Source organism: Homarus americanus, unplaced genomic scaffold (assembly GCF_018991925.1).
Source record: "Homarus americanus isolate GMGI-L3 unplaced genomic scaffold, GMGI_Hamer_2.0 scaffold34993, whole genome shotgun sequence".
NCBI lineage: Eukaryota > Metazoa > Arthropoda > Malacostraca > Decapoda > Nephropidae > Homarus > Homarus americanus.
Genome location: NW_024734197.1, coordinates 152,414 through 179,601, shown reverse-complemented (window position 1 = coordinate 179,601; position 27,188 = coordinate 152,414). Strand labels below are relative to the sequence as shown.

General features: G+C 39.8%; 1 protein-coding gene across 1 annotated transcript; it reads left to right on the top strand.

Annotated features, from left to right (window-relative positions):
- The first annotated feature begins 13,456 nt into the window (after positions 1-13,456).
- On the top strand, positions 13,457-22,251 carry LOC121870164 (tigger transposable element-derived protein 4-like). The gene is made up of 2 exons (XM_042371927.1): positions 13,457-13,597; positions 20,734-22,251. Exons 1-2 carry the CDS (start codon positions 13,515-13,517, stop codon positions 22,109-22,111), a joined length of 1,461 nt encoding a protein of 486 aa, XP_042227861.1. The 5' UTR covers positions 13,457-13,514; the 3' UTR covers positions 22,112-22,251.
- The last annotated feature ends 4,937 nt before the right edge of the window (positions 22,252-27,188 follow it).

Below are 27,188 nucleotides of genomic sequence, written 5' to 3'. Positions count from 1 at the left end.
TAATTTCAAAGAATCATAAAGTGGCATAAAATCTCGAATTCTTGAATATTTATAAATAATTATAAGGTATCCACCCAACATACAATAGAGTCATACATTGGCGAAAAATTCCGTGGAGTGTGAAGCCTCTCAAAGTGTCGTAAAGTGCCATTGATGTCATAAAGTGTCAATGAAGTGTCAATAATACTTTAAAGTCTCGCAAAGTGTCGTGAAGTGTCATTAATGTCGTAAAGCGTGTCATGGAGTACAACAAGGTGTCATAAGAGTGTCAAGATGGTGCGGGAAGATGACCCTGTATGGCGCCAGGGTTTCCACGACCACCAGCACAAGGTAATTACTAATAATACTACTGTTGTGTTCTTGACATATTGAACACGTGCTCTTCGTCATCCATTTGGCGTAAACTAATGCTTAAGATCATTGGTTCTGCCTGAGTTGTTCCTGTAAGTTAAGTGTGAATAATCATATAGGTGTGTGTGTGTGGGATGGACGGCAGGTAATGTCAACTGTATTTTTCCTTTCTTTTCCAGGTAAGTGAGTTAAAACAGCTCTTCGAGGGACACTAACACACCATATCCCAGGTACGTCCAAGTTATCATATTCAATGATTATCGTTTTATTCATCAGCTAAGTCTGGAGTCCTTCGCATCCCACAACAGTTTTAAGGGAACGTTACGCTTTTCCCTTCCATGTTTGAAGACGTCGGTGTCTCTCCCTTATCAATAAGTCAACGTGATGCCCCACTCGTTCACGCAGATGTCAAACCCACTCCTTATCCTTACACCGCCTTTGTGGTCGCCTGTGGTCCTGTCCTTGTCTGTATGAAAATCTCCCCCTCCTTCACGCCGTCTATGAGGGTATCGAAGTCCTCCCCCTCTTTCCTGTCAGTGCCTCACCTTTTTATTTGAAGTGGGTACAGTGATCACACTCACCTGTTTTAAAGACATCCGTATCTCTCCTGGAAAGTTCTTGCTACAGAGATAAAAGACCCTCATCATGCTGTCATGGTTTCATTTTCATTATCCTGCTTTGCAGGCTATTAGCCAATCTGCTTCGTGTTTTGGAGGCGTCATGTCTTCTGTATCGGCTTTTGAGAGAAGTTGCAGCTGTTCACGTTAGGGTTGTCGGAGGCATAGACAAGATCCCAGTTAGCATTCGATAGAGTTTGTTTGAGGAGCATGTTGTCGGTACCAGTAGTCTCTGTATTGTATTGAGACTCTACTAGACCTTTCAGGTCTTGTGGCTGTTTTATACATAGCAAAACTGGGAAGTGACCTGAGATATGGTAATAAATAATTCTACTTGCAAGATTGTTAGGAGTGTTGTTAGTCCAGATATGATCTATCACAATGGCAGAGGTGGCAGTTACTCTATGGGTTTGGTTATAGTGTTGAAGAAGAGTTTAGATAACAGGTAGCAAGAAGGTCTAATACTGAGGTGTCGGTATCTGATTTTACTAATAGATCAAAGGTTGAAATCTCAGCAATGTAGCATTTCCTCTCCCAGACTTTGATAGTGATAAGCTCCGAAAATTTATCAAGAAAATTTCTTACATTAGTGTGGGGTCTTCATATAGATTACTCCTACGAAGATGTTCGTGTGTCGTTACGTAATTCGTGAAAACACTCTCCATGTACTCATACGAACCTTCGTCTCATCTCTTACAGAAGTGTTATACTTGATCTCAACATATAGGGCGACACCACCTCTGTGTCGTGACACAGTGTTGACGGTACAGAATATATATAATTAGGAGAATGTTATACAAATGTTCAATATTGTTAGTAAGTTTGAGGGTCTCCTGAAACCCAAAGTGCATCAAATTTGTGGGCTATAGAAGATAAACACTTGATCTAAAAGGTATCTAGATGAAGGGAATACACTGATGTTATAGCTAATCAAGGAGAAGGGATGGGGTGAAAGTAGGAGACTAGAAAGTAATAATTACAGTTGGGGTTGGTGTAACCCAGTGAGTTTTAGAGAAAGGACATCAGGGTCGATATAGGGAGAGTATTGTGTCGACACCATGGGTAAAGGGGTGTAACACATACGTCTAGCACATCTAAAGAATGACACTAGCATCATCATTGTGGGAACACTGATACTGATTAAGGAACAGTAAACTTAGGAACATGAGAGTGTGAAAAAAAATCTGGGATTATAATAGTGGGGGTAACGTACTCACAGGTGCCACAACCAACAGAATTACAGTTGGTACTGTTGGTGATTGAATGCACTGTAAGTGGAGGTGCGCCTGTCACTCGATTTGAGGGTTGCTGGTTTTTCCTACAGAGGGTAAACGTGTAGTACTCAGGTTGGCCAGCAGGGAGAAACTCCTGGGTGATAGCGACAGTGGCTGGTTCCCCCTCGGTGGGGAGGGGGGTTCTCCAGGGGAGCTTGGTGGGGTTGGTGCAGCGGGTGGGTGGGTGAGTGGGCGGGTGTCCGCGCAGATCCCTCACAACAAGGGTTTTATGACTGAACGTCTACGTGTTTCTTGGTTTTCTTCGCTGGTCCATTTGCTGTAGACGGGCTTTAGTCGTGTCTGGGCGAGAGGTCCTCGTTGACGAAGATAGTGGTGCTTTTCAGTTTGCTGCGTTGATAAAACACTTTGTCACGGTCAAGGGGGATGAAATTTGTTATGATGATGATGTCGCAGGGGGGCCGGAGGAGTTGGGTTTCGACGCGTTAAACTACAGTCCAAACTTTACTTCAGGAAGTTTAAAATGTTCATTAGCAGGCGAAATTTTGAAGCTGGGATGACTCCCAGTTCTCGTGGATATCTTCAAGTTCCAGCAATCACAAGTTGTGTCGCCGCCCTATGTCATCCACATAATCCACCCGGTCTGCTGTTGTCGATAGTTCCGTTTTGAGCTTAGAATTCTCCTCCTCAGCTGTTGAACTTGGGTCTTGGTATCAGTTCTTTGGCTTCGCATCAACTTTGCTTACCGTCACCAAACCTGCGAAATTCAGAAGCTTCTTAATCTCCTTGGCTGGTCAGTAAGACGCCGGTCAGCTTCTTCACAAAGCTTCCTGGTGGTCTCTCCTTATTCATTTGTTGTATGATGTCCTGTGTGAAGTCGTTTGGACTTCCATTATCATCAGTCAGCTGTTGTCCGTGATATTTGAATGTTTGACACGAGCAGCACTGCTGACATGTTGATATGGGGGGGCGGTTTGCCTCTCAAACTCCCTTCTGTCTTTTCTTATTCTTACTTCTCTTGTCTTAGTTCCTTCAATTGTTCCTTCTACTTACTTCAGTTCATGGTAATACATAACCTCAGTTCTTTGGTAGCATGGCGAGGATCAAAGCACGTGGGTATTGTAATTCTGATATCAGGGCATTTGGACGGAAATAAAGGTGAAATACTGCAGGGAAATGAATACCCCTAATGTACTCTAATATATCATTAACATACAACTCCAAGGTGCAACCCCTCGGCTTTACTCAACTGCAAATTACTCAGATACTGTATTCTTATTACACACAACCTTACTGGTGTTACATTATAGTTACCAGGATCCAATTCCTTGGCTTTACTCACATTACATATAGACACATGGCAACTCCTTGGCTTCTCTCAGTCCCAAGTGGACAAGTTTACTTCTCACACATTACTGGTGATAAATTTCATTGCATACATGACCAACTCACATATGGTCCCCTTACTAACTGTTGGTAGTACATATGAGATGCACTCTCAACACACAACCTGTTATTACTGAAACCAACTCATACATGGGTCCACTACCCAACATGGAATAATTATTTCCAGAATTATCCCCAAACATATACAACAAATACTGGGGCCTTATAACTTCCAGGGAGCGTCCCAGGGTAGGACACTGGTGGCTCACGACCGTTGTTGTGGTCGGTTACACTCCGACACGAGGCGGGTCTGGGGTCCAAGTCCCACGAGGTTGATTTGCAGTAAGTTAATCATGTCGAATCAGCGCCATCGCTCATATATTGCTCCCTGCTGGTTATCCACCGGCTCCAGACAACCGGTGGGTGTTCAAAGAAGGACACTCTGGAATCTGAGGAGCAAATTTGGAGCGTCACGGGAGGGAGGACGACCTCATCTGCAAATTTGGTGAGAAGCTTCTGCACCATCTGACACCGGCTCTTACTACCACCCGAGATCCTTTGTCCGAGAATTGCTGTTCGACACCACAACCACATCCAGCCCATACGAGCACGAACTGATCGCTATAAGAACAGCCCAGTCCCAACCATTGTAAAAATTATCAATAACTTGTAATAAACCAGTGTATTCACTCCAGTAAATACTACTTTGCTGTCACTATGTTGAAATGCACTGTAGTTTGAGCTTTTCCCCATCTAGTTATTATATATCTTATTTTATCACTTATGTTACTTGTATATTATTTGTAATTCAAACCCATTCCCCAAATATGTAACTGTATATTCTCAGGCTTCACCTTAAGCTCTTTCAATAAACCAATATTTAATTATTATTATTATTATTATTATTATTATTATTATTATTTATTATTATTATTATTATATGACAGAAATTACAAACAAACCGACTGTTTACATTCAGAGATGACTCTCAATTGACAAAGGTCTGGCGAATTACTTGAGTTGATTTACATAAACTAATTCAAGATTGAGCTTCCCAGGAGAAACTGGAATAAAAACGTATTGACAACTGTCTTCACAAAGGTGGGGCTTAGAGAGGGATCCTGACTGTAAAACGAATGGGAAAAACGCGTCTCCTCTTAGGGATAGCTAACCAGTTACCCACTCATGTTTTGCGTTCGTGGAGTAGAGTAAAAATCAATAGAGTTAAAACAGACAAGCCATCAACGTGACCATGACAGCTCCTTTCCCCAAGATTCTTATTATGCGGTAACGTTAAGCTAAACATGTACAGTAGTTACACAGATTCTTTAAATAACTGTCACCTTTCATCACGGTGTCACACTAAATTCACTCATAATAACACATCGGGTCTATTACAGGCATCTGGCACAAAAAGGCATACAAAACAAGAACACAATGGTTACATACATGGGATAAATGGTAGTTAAAAAACAATCTAACATCACTGACAACATTGCATAGGGAAACAAAATACAGGTAATTAAACATACATAGGAGAATAATGTAATGATAGAAAAAGCATAAAAATGGGGTTACATAGATAGCATAAAAAAATTTGTTACACAATACACACTCTGGAGATACAGTTTCTCATATCAAAAGTTTCAAAGAGGTTGATCAAATGCTTATTCGACACCACTGAGATTTAACTTAGACTTTTCAGGCTAGGACGTAGATGAACGGACCCCATCCAGCCGAAGGAATGATTTGTTTGACTTTAAACTAAAGAGTTATGTCCTACCCGTGAGAGGCAACAACCTTCGAGGGATCCCGAACGAGCGGCGATAATCCCCAGAATACGATGCAAAACGAAACGGTCCTTATGGGAGCACAACCAAACCCAAAAACTGTCTGTACTTATGGCTTTTGCCATTTAGCGAAATCAGCGCCAGGCTTAACCATGCCCGACTCCACCTAAAAGTCACGAACACTACTCCTATACACAACAACAAGCCTGATCAGGACTTAACTCACAAAACTTGAGAACTCACAACTGGTATCTTTACTCAACTGGTAACAGATACCCATCAGATGGTTGCATAACAGCCAATCCATCTTCCAGTCTCTGTGTCTTTACTGCAACTTGACAATACCTCTCTGGAAAAAAAGAGTAAAAAAAAAAAATCACAAACACCAACATACTCACAAACATTCCCATTGCACCACATTCCACACCCATGGGCAAACAACATACTCACTTTCCACAGCTTACTGATGCAAGGCAACAATACATTCTCTCACTTACTAGTTGTACTTCTCAATTTCAACACAAATATGCAAACATCACTCTTGCCATCACTCCAATGCATTCCAGTCAAAGGTCTACAACCCTTTAAAGAAATCTCGGCAACACTGATGCCAGTCTCTCACATAACTAGCAAGAGAGGCATTCCTAACTCTTCCCACAGTAGGTAACTCACCCTAGGAATAGTTCTGACAAGACTCACGTGTACCCTGACGTAGGCCCAGTGGATGTTGGCTGGGCTCTGTCTCCCTGTGGGGGTCTGCTTAGCTATGAGGACGGGGTCTGGTCGGAAGTTTGATCTCGGGAGGAGAGGCGTGACTCTGTGCGAGTGGACAGACTGATGGCCCGGATGGGAGAGATGACAGTAACCAGATTGACAGAATGACACGGTCAGAATCCCGAACAGAATAATGCGTGGGCAGGACTGCAGGCCTTTATATGGGGGAGGCCCAGCCGGTATTTGACCTTAGCCCAATTAACAATAAACTGGTTAGATCTGGACAGCTGTGTTCAGGTGTGGTTATGCCCAGGTGTTTTGGTCAGATGAGGTCACCAGCTAATTCAGGTAATTAGCGGACTAGGTCGCATTCCTTCTGTCTTGGGGTGTGTCCACCTGGTATGTGGTGGTACCACGAGGTCTGTAGTGAACTTGCTGTTATATGTGATGTAATTCTCGGCTGTAAGCTTTGGTCGTATTCAATCAATACAGTTACAAGTGTTACAGGGATATAAAGCTGGTCTGTTACAAGTGTTACAGGTATATAAAGCTGGTCTGTTACAAGTGTTACAGGTATATATAGCTGGTCTGTTACAAGTGTTACAAGTATATATAGTACATATTTTGTTTCAAATATCTGTCTCGGGCTTGTATTATAGTGTTACATGTGCGTGTCATAAATGTTGCATTTGTGTTGCAGGTATTTTATAACTGTTGCAGACATTTTCGTAGGTGTTACTGGCGATCATCTTAGGTGCAGTAGGTATGTGTCATATGTAATGCAGATGTGTGTCGCAGGTGTTGCAGGGATGTTTGAGAGACATAATACTCTAGTTGTGTAACAGAAGTGTTGCGCATCTTATTAAATGTATCGAAGGTGTGTGTCACATTATTGCATTTCTGTGTTACAAGTGTCGTATGTGCGTGTTAGTGCATGTTACAGATGTATGAAAAGGATTGTAAGTGTGTCACAGCACACGTGTTGCACATGTAAGTTACAGGTATCGCAGGTTTATTTTGTAGTTATGTATGACAGGTGTTTGTTTGACAAGTGTTGTACATGTATCACATGTGTGTGTGTGTGTGTGTGGCAGGTGTGTCGCAAGTATGTGTCACATGTGCGCATCGCAGGTATGTGTCACATATATGTGTCACAGGTTTGAGTCGCACGTATGTATCACAGGTGTGTGTCGCCGGTGTTTGTAACAAAGCTTTACACATAGGTCACAGGTATTACAGGTGGTTGTAGAAGATAATACCTCGTGCAAGAAGACCGTCAGGTGTGTCAAGTCAAACATTCTCCTGAAAGGTCACTGGGAGAACAAAAAACTCATATTTCCACATTATTTAGACCAATGTCTTAACGATTCGTTGGTTTATGTGTCGTGTTCTTAGTGGTTATATATCAATAAATAATTGAAAAATAACATTACGTAGATATTATTTACTTTCGTCGTAGCAGCAAGAGTCTGGAACACAGTAATGTTAAACAATATACATATTCATCTCTTTAAAATTCTACACATTGTCGGCCTCAACACAACGTGGGATAACGTTGTTGGCTCACGTAAGCTCAAGGTTGTGTCAAGCCTCTGAGAAAACAGCGGGACATTTTTTTTAACAGATTCATTCGTATTAGTTTCTACTTCGGTTATATTAAAATGTATCGAGTTCCAGAGGATATTCGAACTAATATGTCAGCCATCGCCATATTATCAGCTATATTTGGATTGCGGTAGATGCGTATTTGTTTCCTTCAGGTTAAGGAAATTATATAACTTGCGATCCTTAGTGAGTACAGGTCAGAAGATACGTAAGGTTAAGGGAAGTGATACAAGGTTTATTGTACTTCATTAGCCCATTAGGGGTGAGGTGTTGATTATATGGTTTATTGTATAGCTCCCTGAGGCTAATGATTCAGGCCTCTGCCTCTATTGTTGTGATGAACATTAGTTTGGTAGACAAATAGATAGTTGATAGACACTGGATAGATTAATACAGTCAGGAAGACACAGTAGAGACGATGGATTAGTAAGGTATATTATGTCGATTATTTATAGATAAACATTGTAAGGTGGTGACAGGTGGCCTCACATACCACCTCCTAGGCCTTTACACTTCTTAAAAATATATTGTGTGCCGGGAGTCCATATTATTTTTTATTTATTTTTTATTTTTTTTTACGGGTAATAGCCCACCCGGGCACAGATCATCTACCCACAGCGGGGTCTAGGGGGCGAAAAAATAGGACCAAAAACAAAATAAAATAGAAAAGAAAAAATTATATTAATCTACACCAAGAAAATGCCGGAAAACCAACTTTTTGAAGCGAAACAGCTTGTATGAGTGTGGACACACAAGAAGGCGGGGCATTCCACAGTTTGGCTGTATGAGGAAAGAAGGATGTACTGTAACGGGTTATTCTAGTGTGACTGAGATCCACAGAGAAACGGTGGGCAAGACGTGTGTTACGAGCCACAGCCTTGCCGGCGGTACACAGGATACCAAATCCACCGAACATTGCCCGTTAAAGTACCTGTAAAGGAGAGAGAGTGAAGCAACATTGCAGCGAAGAGAAAGGGAAGAAAGATTATCAACTAAAGGAGGAGAATCAATAAGACGAAATGCCTCTGATTCCACCCTATCTAACAGTTGGATAGAAGAAGAGCCACCCCAGATAGGGAGAGAAGTACTCCAAGTTAGGACGAATGAATCCCTTATAAACTTGAAGCAACTGCTCAGAGGTAAATGAATTACAGCATCTGTACTGCATTCCCAACTTTCGGGAGGCAGCTGTAGCATAGTTGTGGATGTGTGGCTTCCATGGCATATTAGAGGAAATGGTGAGGCCTAGCATATTTATTTTAGAATTTGGCAGAATGACAGCGTCTTGAAGTGTGATTGGTGGGAGATCACCTAATTTGGAAAGTGTAATTGGTAGATACTGTGTTTTATTACTATTGAATTTAACCAAGTTTCTACCTCCCCATTAGGAGATGCTGCACAGATCCGCATTGATAGATGAAATGATATCAGCTCTAGAAACAGATCTAGTTTAAGAATTAAGGGGAAGGAAAAAATGTGAAGACGAGTGAAGAGTAGAGTCATCAGCGTAAGAATGGACAGAATTAGTCGTAGTGTGAAGTAAATCATTGATAAAAAGAGAAAGAGAGTAGGTGAAAGAACAGAACCTTGTGGGACACCACTATTGGTAAGAGAAAAGAGCGAGAGATCGATCCTTCGACAACAACTGCCATGGATCGGTTCTCAGGAAGCTGGAAATTAGAACCGAGTGGGGAGAAAACATAAGAGGAGTTTAGAAAGCAAAGACTTGTACCATATCCTGTCAAATGCCTTGGGATGTCGAGAATTACACTGAAAGTTTCCCATAATCCCTAAGAGAGGATGACCAAGATGGGTGTAGTAGGAGAGCAGATCACCAGTAGATCTCGCCTGGCGAAAGCCATACTGGTGATCCGACAAAAACAGATGGCGTTCAAGGTGACGGAGAAAATGAGAGTTTAAGATAGTTTCAAACATCTTAGTGAGGGATGAAGTTAGGGCAATGGGGCGATAGTTAGAGGGATTGGAATGATCACCTTTTTCCGGGATGGGCTGAACCGAGGCATGCTACCAAGAAGAAGAAAAAGTTAGGGTTTTGAGGCACAGGGGAAAGAGGCGAGCAAGCACAGGGGCTAGAATTTCAGCACACTCCTCCAGAGCACGAAGGGTAGTCCGTCCGGTCCATGCGCCTTACTCAAATCCAACCTGGATAACACACCAGCAACCCTACGAGTGATTATAGGAAAGTGCATGGGTTCAGTAGAGGTAGCAGGGTAGGAGGGAGAGTTGGAATCGTCGAAGGTGGAGTTAGAAGAGAATAAGGTGCCAAAGAGATTGGCTTTATCAGGGAGAGTTGGCTATAGAGTTATCAGGTCGGAAGAGAGGAGGAAAAGAAGGCGTGCCGAAGTTATTACTGATGTCTTTGGTTAAGGACCAGAAGGATTTACTAGAACAAGAGTTAGTCAGGACAGCGGTCTTTCTTTTTATAAAATTTCGCTTAGCCCTACGAAGAATACACTTACAACGATCCCTAGAATAGAAGGAGATAGTCTCATAACTTGATACGCCCTATTTCTCTCCCTACACGCAAGAGAACAGGAGCGATCAGACCATGATTGTAAAGTAAAAGTTTTGGTAGATGGGATAAAAACCACTCATACCACCCTGTATAACCCCAGCAATGCTGTCAGCACATACCAAGGCGTCCTGAGTGGAAAAGCAACACTCATCCCAAGGAAAGTCGGAGAAGCATTCTCGCAAGGATTGCCAGTTTGCCCTCCGATAGTGCCATAGTTGACGTTTAAAGGAGGGTGGTGGGGGTGGTCGTGCCCAGTTTGATTTAATAAAAATAAGATTGTGATCAGAAGACCTAAGGGGGCAGAAATTGAGTATGAATAGTGTGGTGTTAGAGGTAAAGTAAAGATCAAAATGTTAGTAAGTTGATCGTGTCGATCAGGAACGTGTAGGGTGTTTTAATTATTTGTTCCAAATCATTAAGTAAGGAAAAACGAGTGCCTCAGCTCCTGGGTCATCCTTGCAGAGCCAAGCCACTCTGTGATGTACATTAAAATCCCTAGGTAGAGGATCTCGGTGTTGGGGTGTGTGGATAGCAACGACTCATGGCAAGAAGTGAGATAGTCAAAGAGTTCCAAATAGTTGGTAGAGTTGGGAGAACAGTATAGGAAACAAAGAAAAATAGTCACAGTAGGTAGAGATTTTGAGCCAGATGACATCATAAAGGGGAGATTCGTGATCTGTGTGTTGTAGCAGTAGGTTTGGGTGAAGCTGTCTTTGGTCAGTTGATGTTCAAATAGTAGTAAGAGGTCGGGGGAAGAGGTTAATAGATGGTGCTACACAGAAGAAAAATTAGATCTCGGGCCACGAATGTTGGAAAAATGAAGTGTGAAAAGAGCTTATCTTCCAGCAACCGTGGTGACGTCAGTTGAGGCCCCAGTAGTTTGATGATGATCAGGTTGGCCCTGGGGTCTACAACCTTCCCGACCAATCGGACCCTTCCTAGAAGGTCCCTATATTATTGTTAACTGATATCATCTGAGAATAAAAGAATAGATAAAAATAGAACAGATCAAGAGTTAGAAAGGTTATATATGTTGTGTTGTCAATAGTAAGAGAGACAATTGAGACCCTGCAATTGTGTGTGAATGAGGCAGAAAGTCAGATCAGCAACCTGGGACTTGGTCACAATTTTCGTGATGCCATATGGCAGCAGGGTCTACCATTAGACAACACATTATGCTTCCAATATCTTCCTAGGCAGTAGTTCCTCCCTGCTTGGTAGCTGCCTACTACCCACTACTTGCAGTTTTAATGCTTTCAGTAAAAAGCTGCTATATTCCCCAAAATTTAAGTAATGTTTATTCAGCAACAGTCACGTATATTATGTGCAGAGTAACTTGCATATGAATGAAGCACAAACTCACACTAGGTTGTAATAAGTCAAGCACTGTAGCTGCCTCCTTCTTTGGAGACAGAGGCTTCCGACAACCCCATTCACTGGACAATGAAACCACGAGCAACTATAAAGGAAGAGCACCATAACTAACCTAGTGAGCTGACCTAACTTACGTAAAGATTCTGTATTTGGAAGAAATTGATGCTTAGAAAGATATTATTGACTTATTAACTCTAAAAGTCGTGACGTATTGTATTCATCGGACCCCTCCTGAAAGATACTTGTTTTTACATATATATATATATATATATATATATATATATATATATATATATATATATATATATATATATATATATATATATATATATATATATATATCAAATCACTGGCTGATCTAGGTATATCGATACAAGAAAAGAAGTCCAAGCGCTTTCTGTTTCATCTTTTCTCTAATAAAATATATATATATATATATATATATATATATATATATATATATATATATATATATATATATATATATATATATATATATATATATATATATATATATATATATATTTAATTAGCCTTTCCGAATTATAATATGTTTTCATATTAAAATTAAGTCCAGTTGAGCATTGTTATTGTAATTAAAAGTTCAAATTTGGTAATTGGTTTCACATTTTTGTGTCGCGATGAGATATTCACATTTACGAGCTTCAGGTGATGTAGTGTTTGTGTACCAAGATAAACAGGGCAGTCAGTAAGCAAGGCGCCTCCTGCAAAATAACATTACCCTCATTTTGGTCACTTCATGGTCACTTTCCCGGGCACTGTGTACGGCTTCTTAAGTCTGCATGCTTCCTTAGTGGCGGGGAGGAGAGGGGAGGGGGGATGTTAGTCAGTGGTGAGTTCCAGTGAACGAAAAAGTGAGTGTTAGATCGCTAAAGGTTGGTCTTGTGGTGAGAGCTGAGTGTGTGACAGAGTGGGAGAGGCGTGTTTTAGATCGCATTATTCCTCACTAATGTGTACAACAACTGCCCTCAGAATCTGCCCTGTTGACCTTTCGCTGTGACCATTAACTCGGTGTCTTTGAAAACTAAAATTCATTTCCTATCACCCAATGATATTGTTGTGTTTCAATGAGATTAATCCAGTGTCGGTGATGAGTCGATTTTCTGCATTTTTTTACTATATATATATATATATATATATATATATATATATATATATATATATATATATATATATATATATATATATATATATATATATATATATATATATATATATATATATATATATATATATATATATATATATATATATATATATATATATATAAATATTTGGAATTAAATTGAAAGTTAAATAAGGCTGCTGCAAATACAAAATAATTATTACCTTCAGCAACAGGGAATAGTGCTGATGATTCTTAACTCCAGCGAACATAACACGCGCGTATCGCCTGGCTCAGTTTCCTGAGTGTTTTTTTTTTCGTTTTCCTGCCGTTTTCTGTGGTGTTTGTACGCACCCAGTTCATGAAACACCTATTAATGATTTTCCAGAAAAACAGTTTCATGAGTTATTAAACATTGTATGAACATCTGATAATCTATGACATTCCAAAAGCCTTCTGCTATCTATTGATTATTAAGTTCTATGTCTATGATGCCATACAAATGGTGTTGTGGTGTGTGTTTTAACCTTATGATTGCTGGAAGGAATGATAGTGTTTGGGCTTTGGGTGTGATTGTGCTCATTTATCACATAATCTAGTTCTTCAATAAAAAACGCACACAACTCTTTCTTTGCATAATTAAAACAGGAAATTTAAAGCCATTAGACAACTGGACCATCAGGTGGGAAGCACCGCGGCTCGACGGCTAGCTCGAGTATCGTCTGTACACCGTGCTGTTAGGCAACCAGTAGAAGCAGCGAGTCTACGTACAGTCTATTCAAGATGGCAGACAGAGAGTTTGAAGAATTTCGTCAGTATTTTGAACAGCTACCCCAACACATTAAGGCTCCATCGAACTGCTATACGTAAGTACTATCTCTGAAGTATTGATCTGTCTGAACAAACACACTCCATCCCCCTCTGACAACCATAGACGAGAGAAACTGGAATCTCTGCTCCCCTCACTCAGACACAACTATAATTCCACATGTTTCCTTAAGATATTAAATTTATTTTACAGTAGCCTATCGTATAGGTTGAAAAAGTGATAAATTCCTTTAAAGATAATCTCATAGTGGACATCTGTACCGAGTGAAAATTACGAAGTGGATATATGACAACAACTAGTAACACTGGGAGAGGCCGTGTCTGTATCCCCTACGTCACTCCATTATTATCCTTATTTTCTGTTTTTATCTGTATTTGGTGTAATGAAAGTGAAGATAACTAGTGAAGAATTTGCTTCACAGAAAATTTTTAATGAGAAGCAAGAGCTTGTAAAAGTGAAATTGTGCTAGATGTGTGTATGAAAAAAACACGAGACAGTGCATTTAAGCTATATAAAATGCCGGTCAGTGCTTATACTGTACAGTATGGTCAACGATATGTAAATTAGATCAAAGAGAGTTGCCATCCGTGAAATAGACATACATAAATGCGTTAGATATTGAACGTTTGTGACTCATATTACAGAACATCACGAGACACACTTGGGTGGAAAATCTTCGTTTTCTATGATCAGTCGGGCGGCTTCAGAGAAAATGGGTTTGCATGCATTCTGTATTGATTGCAAAAAAGAAGTCTGAAATGGGTCGATTTTGATGTTGTGGGCGTGTGTACCACGTGGTGTGTGTAGCTTCAGATCGTATAAACATTTGTTAATTAATTATTTGACACAGTATGTAGTTAGCATTATAACAAAACAAAAAATTAGTTGGAATTAGAATTTGAACCACATGTTTATCTAAGATCAAATTTTCAAGAACTTCATTTGTGTTATCATTGTTTACATTAATAAAAAGCCTGATAATTTGGATGAGTAAATTTAGTGAACAGAAATTGTTAGGAATACATACGCTCACACTCTCTCCCTCAGTACTACCACGCCCTCTGTCAATCTTACTCCCTCCACAAATGGTAATACGACTAATAAGACATCAACTGCTACTACTATTACTACTAATATTTATTTGAGTACTGTTACAACTACTACCACCACTGATCACTACTACTAGCTCCGTCTATTGTTAAAATGTACCCTAGAAGTGCTATTAAGACTACTCCTACCATGTCTACTACCTCACCTGTATTATTATTATTATTATTATTATTATTATTATTATTATTATTATTATCATTATCATTATTATTATTATTATTATTATTATTATTATTATTATTATTATTATTATTATTATTATTATTGCCACTACTACTAATAATGTTATTGTTATTATTACTACCACTACCACCACTATTTGTACAACAACAGTAACCAATACTACTACTACTGTACTACTATTATTACCTTTGTTACTACTATGACATCTGATGTACTATTATATCTATTAATTTTACGCATAACACTACTACTACTACTACTACTACTACTACTACTACTATTACTAGTCAAACACCCTGCCACAGTAATTAATACGCCTCCCAGTAATAACAACAAACAATACTTAGAGTGTCAATATCAAAGGGGAACCATAACATAATACGCAAGCTCGGTGTATAGTGTTAATCTTCAGGGGACTCTCTCTCTCTCTCTCTCCTCCACCAAACAGTAGAATAAGATTAAGCTCAATAACAAACCTACGGAATGTTTCGGTCTCACTTAGAAAATTGAATTCTCTTAACCTAGCGCGGTGTGATGGTCATTACCTGGGCGGCTAAGGGCGGTCGTACTGGACTCTCGGGGCCGATCTTTTAAAGTTTTGATCAGTTTTCGTGGCACTAATGCCGATATGAAGGCCAGTTAGGGTGTTTTATTTACGAATTACCTACTTATATATTTACTTTTATTTCTCCGTCATTTTCAATCAGCAGTATCGAGTGGGAGAATAGAATGACACAGGTCATTTAAGACTGTGACCTGATTTTCTATTTAAAAGCGTATGAGCCAGAGTTGCCTTAGCTGAGTGGGCCTGTCACTCTCCTCCCACTCTGGTATTTTGTTGTAATTTTGTCTGTAGTTGTTTGAAGACTTATGTACACCCATTTACATGTCGTCAACCGTGTTCTGTTTTTAGCTCGTGTAACCCACATGGATGTACAGAAGTGTGCATCGTTGATCTATATATTCACAGCACTTACTTACTGTTTGTTTGTGTAAAATCCTCAGCAGTTATCTTTTTTTTTACGGGGATTAGCTCACCCGGGCACAGGTCACTGACCCACATCAGGGTCCGGGGGGCGAAAATGTAATAATAATAATAATAATAATAATAATAATAATAATAATAATAATAATAATAATAATAATTCCTAGTAAATAAAATTTATAATAAAAAATAAAAAATAAAAAATAAAATATTCAAATAATAATTATAACAATAATAATAATATCAACACTTTAATAATAATAATAAAGGGCCATGAAGAAATACAAAAATGAAAAAAAAACAGTAGTGAGAAACGATACGAATAAATGTATGTTGTGTTGCCTCACGTTAGAGAAACAATTGAGACCCTGCAATTGTGTGTAAATGAGGCAGAAAGTCAGATCAGCAACCTGGGACTTGGTCACAATTTTCGTGATGCCATGGTAGTAGTTTGTACATATGTTCCTCAGTAGTTAGATATAAAGGTCTCTACCATAACTGAGAATGTACTCACTTTACTTATAACTATGTTAATTATTGTGACCGCCGAGTGGCTGTATCACTCGCTTCCTGTCTTCAAGGTCTCTGGTTCAACTCCCAGTAAACTCAGCTATGAATGGGTACCTAGCTGTACAGTTGATGAATTGAAATAGGTCGAGTGCAACAGCTGGACACACTGTCCCCTTGTGTAACTACATAGGGATCAATCTACAGTATGTTGTATCTGCCTAGGCAACAAATGGGCCGCCACGCCTGCGGGGCTCACTCACACTTTCAATTATGGCGATAAAGGAGCTGGAATATTTGTTTTTTTTTTCCCTTAGTTACAAATATCATAGAACTGAGTTTATTATATTTTTTAACTATTGTATATGTGCGTTAGTCAATCTAATTAATTATGCTACCAAGAGCATAATTAAGTATTTTCCTATCCGTTAAATGGATCAGTGGATAATAGTAATGAGGTCACTGTAATTGTTGAAGGTAATTTATCTCTTGTTAAGAACATTCTACCCAATATTATAGTAATCCGCTTAGTATTAAATATAATGCCACAAGACTCCCGACTCTGCTAGTGGGGTAATACGTGAAGCTTCAGGGCGGAGAAACAAGTGAACGTCACGAGTTATCTTTAAGTAAATTTCCCTTAGATTTTAGTAATTGTATTTTGGTGTAGAACTTGACTTACTGATCTATTTCTAAAGACGTTAAATTCGCAAGCACGTTTATAATTAAGAAAATAAGTACAGTATATCTTTCATTATAAGTTAAAGTTCCTGTTTGGTTTAGGAACTGAATCGGTATTTCTTTCATACCTTAAAATTTTGCCATCTGGTGTAGAAACTGATCTCGTGGTCTTTGCTTAGAGAACTATTACTACGGCGGCTAGCAAACCTACTACCTATTACTCATGCGACTTTGGTAGTATTTGCTCTGCCCCTTTTATTTAGTGTTTACAGTACATATTGCCATCGCCTACTGTACAGTCAACTACTAAGGTTCGTTCGCGTCTCCTCTTGAGCCATGAAACCCGAGATTCAGACACCATGAACCTGAAGCAGTTGATGCATTATTCTGTCCATAAATGCTTCGGATTTATGAGTTTGAATCTCGCGGTTCACGGCTCAAGAGGAGAGGCGAACGGACTTAAGTAGTTGACTGTATTGTACAGTTCTCATGTTGTACCTCTAACAGATTGTTCCTATTCGTCTGTTAATAGTATCTTTATTTGTGTATTTTGTAGCTTTGATTAATTAGCTCATATTTTTTTTAATTTATAGTTTTAACTGTATACGGCCAGTGTTTCGTGAGCTATTAATCAACGAGTGAATAATATTGCTTATCTATGTACTTGAATATAATTTAAGCGCATTTAGGAATTATTGAAAGGGTGTGAAAAATTGGTCTTCGCCATCGGACTCACTTGCGGGTAAAACTGAATGAGAACATCGCGTGAACTTAAGCATCAATTGGCTTTGTCCTAGACACAGTTTAGATATAATTTCCAGTGTATTGTTGTGATAGTTAATGCGATTTATCCTAAATTATGGTAAAATGGTGTTTTGTTACGTCACAGAATGTAGTGTAACATGGACAAAACTTTCCATATATGATATTTTGTGAACCTTTCCAAGTATTGATAACTCTCTCTCTCTCTCTCTCTCTCTCTCTCTCTCTCTCTCTCTCTCATATGTCGTGATATTTTCCACTCTTCTTTTTTATTTAAACTGATCTGGATATAGAGACGTTCATGTGGGTATACATTGTACAGTACATAATCATAATACAAAATATAATTAAATAACATCATTGTCAACCTAACCTAACCTAACCTAACCTAACCTAACCTCACCTTTGGTTACATTATAATAATCGACGACGTCTTATATGATAAAATATATTATTCTACCTTACCTTAACTAACTTCCAATAAGTTGTGTCAATAAAAACAAAATGTGATCCCTACTTGGCATAATTATAATTTGTTATTTAATACTTAATCGGACAAACATCCCAATTTGTTGTGGCGGACACACACACACACACACACACACACACACACACACACACACACACACACACACACACACACATATACACACACACACACACACACACACACACACATACACACACACACACATACACACACACACACACACACACACACACACACACACACACATATATATATACACACACACATACACACACACACACATACACACACACACACACACACACACACACACACACACACACATACACACATATATATACACACACACACACACACACACACACTAAATATGCATAAGCTCCGATTAAACTTTAAAAATTAACTGAAGTTTTAGTCATCGGCTGATAATTAATTGGTATATCGTAATATCATATAACTACAACATGTTGGGTAAAGTTAGGTTAAGTCTTATATAAAACTATTCACTTATACACATAAAAATTACAACTATTATTCTTATTTGCTGTATATAAAATAAACGTGGCTATATTGTCTGTTTCAAACAACATCGATGGTGTTTAGCTTTGTACCTGCATCAAGCTGACCACATCACCCACATTAGCAGTAGTTTTTCCTGTCTGTTTGACCTTTTAATGTCAGACGGAGCCCACTTAGGGGTAATCTATCATGTTGGACTGACGTTCTTCGCCGTTTTAGCAGTGATGTCCCTCATTTGTTTCGGAGACTACCCCTAAAGGAATTTCATTAGCTCCCTCCTGCTCTCTGATATGGTCGTCAGCAGCTGGTTTATAGTCACTGTCTTCTAGTAAATGGCTTCTTGGTTCATAATGTTGACTGGTTATCGTGATAATGAAGTCTGGGTACTTGTCCTGTGTTCGATAACTGGTCCATGCCTTCACTCAATCACATAGAAAATAAGATACAGAATTTTACATCAACATAACAACTGTCGCTCATATTCTTACTCTCAGGGGTGAAAGTGTTCTCATCTGAAGACTAAATTTCTTCGATTTTATCTATGATTTATTAGAGGAGACATAATAACATATGTTCATCAGAATAATTAGTTGCGAGCAAGATATAAAACAGTATGTACTTGCACCTTCGCTGAAGCTCCGAGCTCTCCCGGTTAGACAGCCCGATACTAGAACTAGTGGTGGGTGCAAGGTTTTATACGACATAAACCAGAGACTCTTGACATAATCTGGTTCCCGTTGCTTACTAATGTTGTAAGCGATAGGGGACCACACTACCCTGGCTCGCTCCCACTTGCAAATAAATCCTCTTTGAGCCTTCTGTCTAAAATTTGGTTGAAATCCTGAGTCAGATTCAGGGAAATATCTATTTGATTTGACTATTTACTCAGAGTGAAGTACATAGTGTAGTATGAGGCCACACTACCAGAGAGCCACACTGGGAGCAGCAACCTGTGACGCGTGTTAGTGACCAGCGTGACCAACTTAATTTATGTCACCCATATAATGTTTCTACGTTACAGCTTTATATATTAACCTTGTCTTTGTGTCTTTTATAAATGTTTGTTTTGTGTTTACACTTAAGTATGATAAATAATTTTAGGTATATTTTTCAGAAAGTCTACATTGAGTAAAGCTACCTTACTATGTGACAGTCAGTAATGTTGTAACCATTGCTAAGTATTCACATTTTGTCCTTAATTATGATATATATGTGTAGTACAAGGAGGATGTTATACAGATATCTTCAACGTCCCAAATTCCCAGGTGTAGTTACGTGTGTGTGTGTGTGTGTGTGTGTGAGACATTGGAAGTTATAAGATTCAATGATTGTATTAAATTTTGTATCATTGCTGTACAGTCACATCGTTGTATGGGTTATGTGGGCATTGTACTGTATTGTTTTCTTAATAACACTCAAGTATTAGGTGGTGTACACACAGTCTGATATACGACTTGTCTATTAGAGGCGAGAAGTGATGATTATGGTCATGGAGTGTTATGATCATGGTAGTTATGGTTGTGGATTAGTTGTAATCATGGCAGGTATGGTATGGTAGGTATGATGATGGCAGGAAATTGATAAAAGTTTCATAACCTAATTTTAGTGTTGTTGAAATGAGACAAATTGTTAAAGGATTTTTTCACGGCACACATATTGATACTGCTATTAGTTTTATAACATATAAATATTAACATTAATATTCTCATTAATATAATTTCTATTACTGTATTAGTGGCCAATCCAGTTCTTCTTAAGAGAACGTTGAATATTAAATCCCCATTCTGGTGATGCTTTCCTGTTTACACGTTTAAGTTTCCGTGATTCTGTGCGTTGCGTGCGGTGTGCGTGATGTGTAGAGAATGGGTGTGTGGCCGCTGCAACCACTTCACACGCCATTTCGTCCTTCTGATTCACGACACGTCCTGGTTTTCAGCTCCAGTGTTGAGGAGACCAAAATCACCAAAGAAGAAGCCAAAATCACCTATGGGGAGGAAAAAATAGCCATCGAGGAAGTCAGTGTCGCTACTGAGGAGCCTCAAGTCATCAGTGAGCAGGCCAAAGCCACCTCCTTTGAGGCTGCACTTGCCAGTGTGGAGCCTCAAATTATACGTGAAAAGGCCAAAGTCACCTACTTGGAGATCGGCGTCAGCTGTGAGGAACCTCAAGTCGTCGGTGAGGAGGCCAAAGTTACCTACTTAGAGGCCCAAGCCGCTGACGAGAAGATCAAAGCTGCCAGCCACGACAACAATACCTTACCCAGCGTCTCCACCTCTCCGTCTGATGTCTTGGCCCACTATGATCCAGATAACATCTTTTACGCCGGTGAATTTGGTATCTACTACCTTCTGGTGCCAGAAAGCCGCATGGCAACAAAAAGAAGGCAGTTTTATGGCGTCCTCAAGTCCAGGAAGCGCTTAACTGTTCTCCTCGGGGCCAACATGTCTGGTACTGAGAAACTGCCTCTGTTGGTGATCGGAAAGTCAGCCACGTCCAGATGCTTTAGGGGCGTCCAGACTCTGCCAGGGTCATACGTGAGAGACAGAGAGGCCAAACTGACACCTGGTGTCTTTGAGAACTGGTTAAGGGAACTCGATGAAGTTTTTTATCAGTCCAAACGTAGCGTCGTCATGGTTGTCAACAACACTCCCGCCCATCCACACCTCACGGACCTCAAAGCCATTACTCTGACCTTCTTACCTCTGAAGTCCAGCAACCAGCCACTGGAACAAGGAATCATTCGACAATTGAAGATTCACTATAAATTGGGTCTACTGGAAAAAATGAGCGACTGTATCAGAGCAAAGAAGAACTTTACCGTTTCTTTACTCGATGCGCTGTATCGCCTCCGCTTCTCCTGGGCTGCTGTGACGCCTACAACCATCATCAACGCATTCAGAAGCTGTGAGCTGATATCATTCAACTACCGTGAGCCTGAATGGGAATCCTTGATCAACAGTTTCATCCAGGAAATAATAACTCAAAATGGGCTGGACATTAAGGATTTCAACATCTGCGTGTGTGCTGATGATGACCTAGAGACTACTGATTCATCAGAGGCTGACACGACGGAAAAATCTGTCGGGAAGGACTCCGAGTCTGATGAGGTTGACGACGGTGACAGCGAATCCGAGCCCACGCTGCCACACTCTCCAGGTGGTGTTGATATGAGGGCTGCCTTTGAGACCATACAGACGTACCTCCAGATGTGCCCAGAAGCTGATGAAATGTTGGATCACTTGGTAGATATTCAAGTCTTCTGTAAACAACAAAATTTACTCAAGAATTTGCATTCTAACGCCAAAGAAATGTAAACTTTATAATTATTTTTTATTGAAAGTCAAAAGCAACATTGTAGGAAAGGTGAAATGAAGTGTTTGTGTTGTGGTTCTTATATAAAGAAGGCATTTAAACTAAAACACAACGTAAAATTATATTTTTCTCAATTGTTTAATTCTTCAGTATAAACATATCAGCGATTTTAGCGATTATTGTTCTTAGTTTTCATGTCTTCAAATATTCACATTACTTAACTGATTAATGCAGAATGGTTTTATTCACATAGATACGTCTTCTACTGTTGACTTTTCTCGTTTCATTAAGAGACATTAGCTCTGTAGGTCAGTCGGTGATGAAGATGGCCTATCATTAGCGGTCGAGGGTTGAACGACCTCAGATGTAATTAAAGTTTTAATTTATTTTATGTCTGGAAGTGACGCCAAAGGTTGTGAACTCAGTTCCTCATCCAGGACGACTGAAAAAAGTTCCTTAGCATACATGTACGCTCGTCACGGCCAGGCAAGAGAGACGTAATGTATTGTACTGTACATACAAGGTGTGTGTGTGTGTGTGTGTGTGTGTGTGTGTGTGTGTGTGTGTGTTATGCAATGGTCAGACGTTAGGGACACATGTGTCTCACGCGCTTCAGGGATAATTCCAATGTATTTCTGATAATTGTAAAAATTCGAACTTACTGTACAGCATAATTCAATCTAAAATTAAACAGCATCAATGTTTCTCTATAGGTAATGTTTCTCTATAGGTAATGTTTCTCTATAGGTAATGTTTCTCTATAGGTAATGTTTCTCTATAGGTATATCAAAACAGGGAAATCATTCGTCTGGGTTCTTGTTGGAGGTCTTTTCTAGCTTTACTGTCTTCACGTGTGGTCGTAAGGTTCAGTTCGGTTAATATGAGGGAACTTTCATTAGTGATCATCAAGGACTAAAACTGCTAATATATAAGTGTCACCAGAGACCAGGTTAATGATTTTGGTTGTGTGGCCGCCAAAGCCTTTGTTTTATTACGGCCGGAACAATCTTAAGTCTTGGTCCTGATTGGTTGGGATTATCTCTGACTCGATCTATTGGTGGAGAAAGTGGGTTAGTGGCTCTTGTTGTGGAGGTTGTCGACTGTCACCTCATATTAGTGACCCAAAACCTTGGATTCTGTATTAATGATAAAGAAACCAAGTGTTGAACTGAGTGAGTGTTGAATTTCTTTGTATCGTTAATGAAACAGTGTTGTAACAAGGCAATTACTGCGTCGTCAAGCAGGTAGTCCCAGAGTTGTTACCCCATCACTGTCCCAATAGACCGTGGGGTGACAATAACCTCTCTCACCCCTTTTGCTTATTTTGCTAATGACATTTTCTTATAACTTAGTCATATACAAATAGAATTCTGTTTGTTAGCACCTGTAAAAGTGGTGGAGGAAGTCACGGCAGCATGTTTAATATGGATAACTACGAAAATCCTAAAAATTAAGAAAAAAGACGAAGTAATCTAACAGTCCCAGAAATAATTCGTGTGCGCTACATTATTTTTACATTTAGTTTACCTTCAACAAGTCATTTATGCAATGAATTATGAGTTTCGGGAAGACTAATCATATTCCAAATGGCGGCCATGCAGCGGGAGCGTACATAATATATCAGTCACATCATAAAACTACTGTAAAATCCTCTTTCGGAATATGACAACATTAACAGGTCCATTTCTTTTGTCAATAACTATAACCATATAAATTACTATACTATATTCAAAACTATAGACGTCCATTATCGCTGCCATTACTAAATGATAAACATTTCCGTGATATATATGGTTAATGATGATCAAGGTTATATTTTATGTACATACTTAGAGGGAAATTAAAATCAGATTGCTGTAAAGTAACCAGTTTATTCAAGAATAATGTGCTATGGTAATTGGTAATTAAATGCTAATTACAGTTTTTATAACTGCTCTTATTTGTGTTTATATTTTTAACAAAAGTATAGCATAGATTAAGTGAACAAACACATTTGTTCAAATTGTAAGAACAGACTTTTGTATTAAACATAAAATTAATGAAACCTTTGTCACATTAATTACATAATAGAGCTCAATCATCAAAACCATCATATTCCCCCAGACTCACAGTTCTGTTCACCTGAGCGTTTGTTAGTGACCAATAAATCGACCAGCTCAGTTGGCATACTTTACACGATCCATTTTTGAGCGAGGTGACCAAAGGAGTCCATTTGCCAGCCATTATTGGTAGCATCAGGGATATATGGCTGTGTATGGGTGGCAGTTTTCTATGTAAAAACTTGATAGTTTGCCCCGAAAATGTGTTGTTGCAATGATGCTTGACAAGGAGGCAATAAACTGATATACACAACAGTTGAACTACTGATGAGGGAACCATGGGGAGAGAAGGACTGCACAATTTCTTTATATCTAACTTTGTTGACCAGGCGGTCATTCTGATATCCATAAATTTTACAAGTAAAATTCTCCAATTCATTAAATACTTTATCAGTTAGATCTGTACGTTCTCCCATTTTCTGAAAACATTCCATGAGGTTTGGATGTTTCACCAGGTAAGTCCATGGACGAACTTTACGGGCAAAGGCACTCGCACTATCGCAGCCCGTGAATGCGTGGAGTCCAAGCAGATCTCTCCCAGTTTTAGTGACAATGTTCTCTACATCTTTCATAACCGTTTATCGCCTGCTCCGGAATCCTTCATGACTTGGGTTTTGAGATTGTTTGCAGCGTAATGATGGACCAACAGACATAACACATCTGTGTCAGATGATCTGTCTATCAAAGGTGTTTTATCAGACTGCTTGGCGGCATTCATGAGATGCGGGTATCTGCCCCTTCTTGTGTTGAACACAGTTCTTCACACTCTTTTACCACAGTTCTCTTCCCATCTGACTAGCTGGAATGAAGCATTTGTCTTTGTTTGTGAAGTACAGTTAAACTTCATGGAGTTTATTTGAATATTCAGGTTTGGACCACTCTTTGAGGTCAATGACTTGTATTTTATTACTGCTTTCGCTTAAGAAATTCTTCCGGTTTGTGGGGACCCTTGTCAATGGTCCGCTGATGCTGAATCCCTTTCCTCAACCGCGGGTTGCTCTTTATTGATATTTGATGCTCAATCAAACCTCATAGATTAAATTTTGTTTAGAATTGTTTTCACTGTGAGCAGTTTAGAAAAACAACTCATTAAATATTTAGTTTTGGGTGTGGTAGGTTTGGAAGGCTGTGCTCACCCCCTCCACCACTTTTGAGAGTGCTAACAAGTGGGTTCATATTGCCTCGGGTAATTCCAAATTAGAAATAGTACTTAGCAAAATAGACAAGGGGTGAGGAGGGTTTTGGTCTCTGCCCGCTGGACTATAAGGTGTAGTAGTGTTTACGTCTGGAGGTGACACTTGGAAGACACAGGAAAACTGGCCAATAAATATGGGACTTGAATTATTCGCTTTTCTGATGTTTCACTATATGGTGGCCGAGTGTCTCCTGAAATACTTTTATGGTCAGGATCAAACTTCAGAAAATATTTACAAAAAATACTTGTTTTCAGTTCTGAGATGTTTTGAGCTTACACACATGAGAGGAGATTTCCTTTATCTTCGTGTCAATCTTAACGAGAGTAACGTAACTGTAACGAGCTGATCCTCAAATTTCTCCACATATTTGTTTGGGAACGTTTCGTCACATGACTGGTTCAGGGCGACTTTTATTCTTCAGTTTACAATTGTGTTCCTTCATCGACGTTGGTGAAAAGCTGTTTACGCTCAACCGACCTTTAATAAGATTGCCTCGTGTCATGGGATTAAAAAAGAAAAAAAAGTAAAAAGAAAGCAAACACGTCCGCTGCTTTCATCGTAAAAGTGAACTAGCTGATCACTGTAATCAAAGGCGTCTCGTTGATTGGTCGACTGGTCGTAGTTGTTACGTCGGTAATGACTCTTCTGTCTGATGAAAATTTTGGTTCCACCACACACCCCGGAGGCCTCGCCCATCAGCTCTGGTGTTTTAGGTGAACTCTGTGAGCAGCCGCCGGCCGACGCAAACTGTGTGGGATGTGGTGGTGGCTGGGTGTGTGGAAGGAAGGGAGGGAGGGAGAAAGAGGGCGGGGCAGGAAAGGGACAATAAGGGAGAGACAGGAAGGGAGGATAAGGGAGGGAGAGGGAAGGGAGTGCAAGGGAGGGACAGGTAAGGGAGAATAAGGGAGGGACAAGGAAGGGGAATAAGGAAGGGCAATATTGAAAGGAGATGAAAAGGGAGTAAAGGAAGGGACAGGTAGGAGAGAAGGGGGAAAAACTGGAAAAGTAGGAGAAAAATTGAAAGGAAAAGGAAGGGAAGGAGGAAGGAGAAAGTAAAGATTAGAAGGGGAAAGGAGAAAAGTGAAATGAAAGGAAGAGAAGAGGAAGGAAAAGGAAGGGGAGGGGAAAGAGAGAGGAGAAAAGGGTGGCCCGGGAAGATGGACGCCGAGCAGAGCGAAAGATAATGAGGTTGAAGAGATTAAATGAGGGAGATCAAGAAGGATGAGGGAGATCAAGAAGGATGAGGGAGAACATGAAGGATGAGGAAGAACATGAAGGGTGAGGGAGAACAAGAAGGGTGAGGAAGAACAAGAAGGGTGAGGGAGAACAAGAATAAGAGGGGAGAAACATGAAGGGTGGAGAGGAAACAAGAAGGGTGAGGGGAGAACAAGAAGGGTGAGGGAGAACAAGAAGGGTGAGGGAGAATAAGGAAGGTGAGGGAGAAACAAGAAGGTGAGGAGAAACAAGAAGGTGAGGGAGAACAAGAAGGGTGAGGAGAACAAGAAGGTGAGGGAGAAACAAGAAGGGGAGGAGAACAAGAAGGTGAGGGAGAACAAGAAGGGTGAGGGGAGGAACACAGGGTGGGGGAGAACAAGAAGGTGAGGGAGAAACATGAAGGGTGAGGGAGAGAACAAGGGTGAGGAGAACAAGAAGGTGAGGGAGAAACAAGAGGGAGAAAGAAGGGTGAGGGAGGAACAAGAAGGTGAGGGAGAACAAGAAAGGGTGAGGGAGAACAAGAAGGGTGAGGGAGAAACATGAAGGGTGAGGGAGAACAAGAAGGTGGA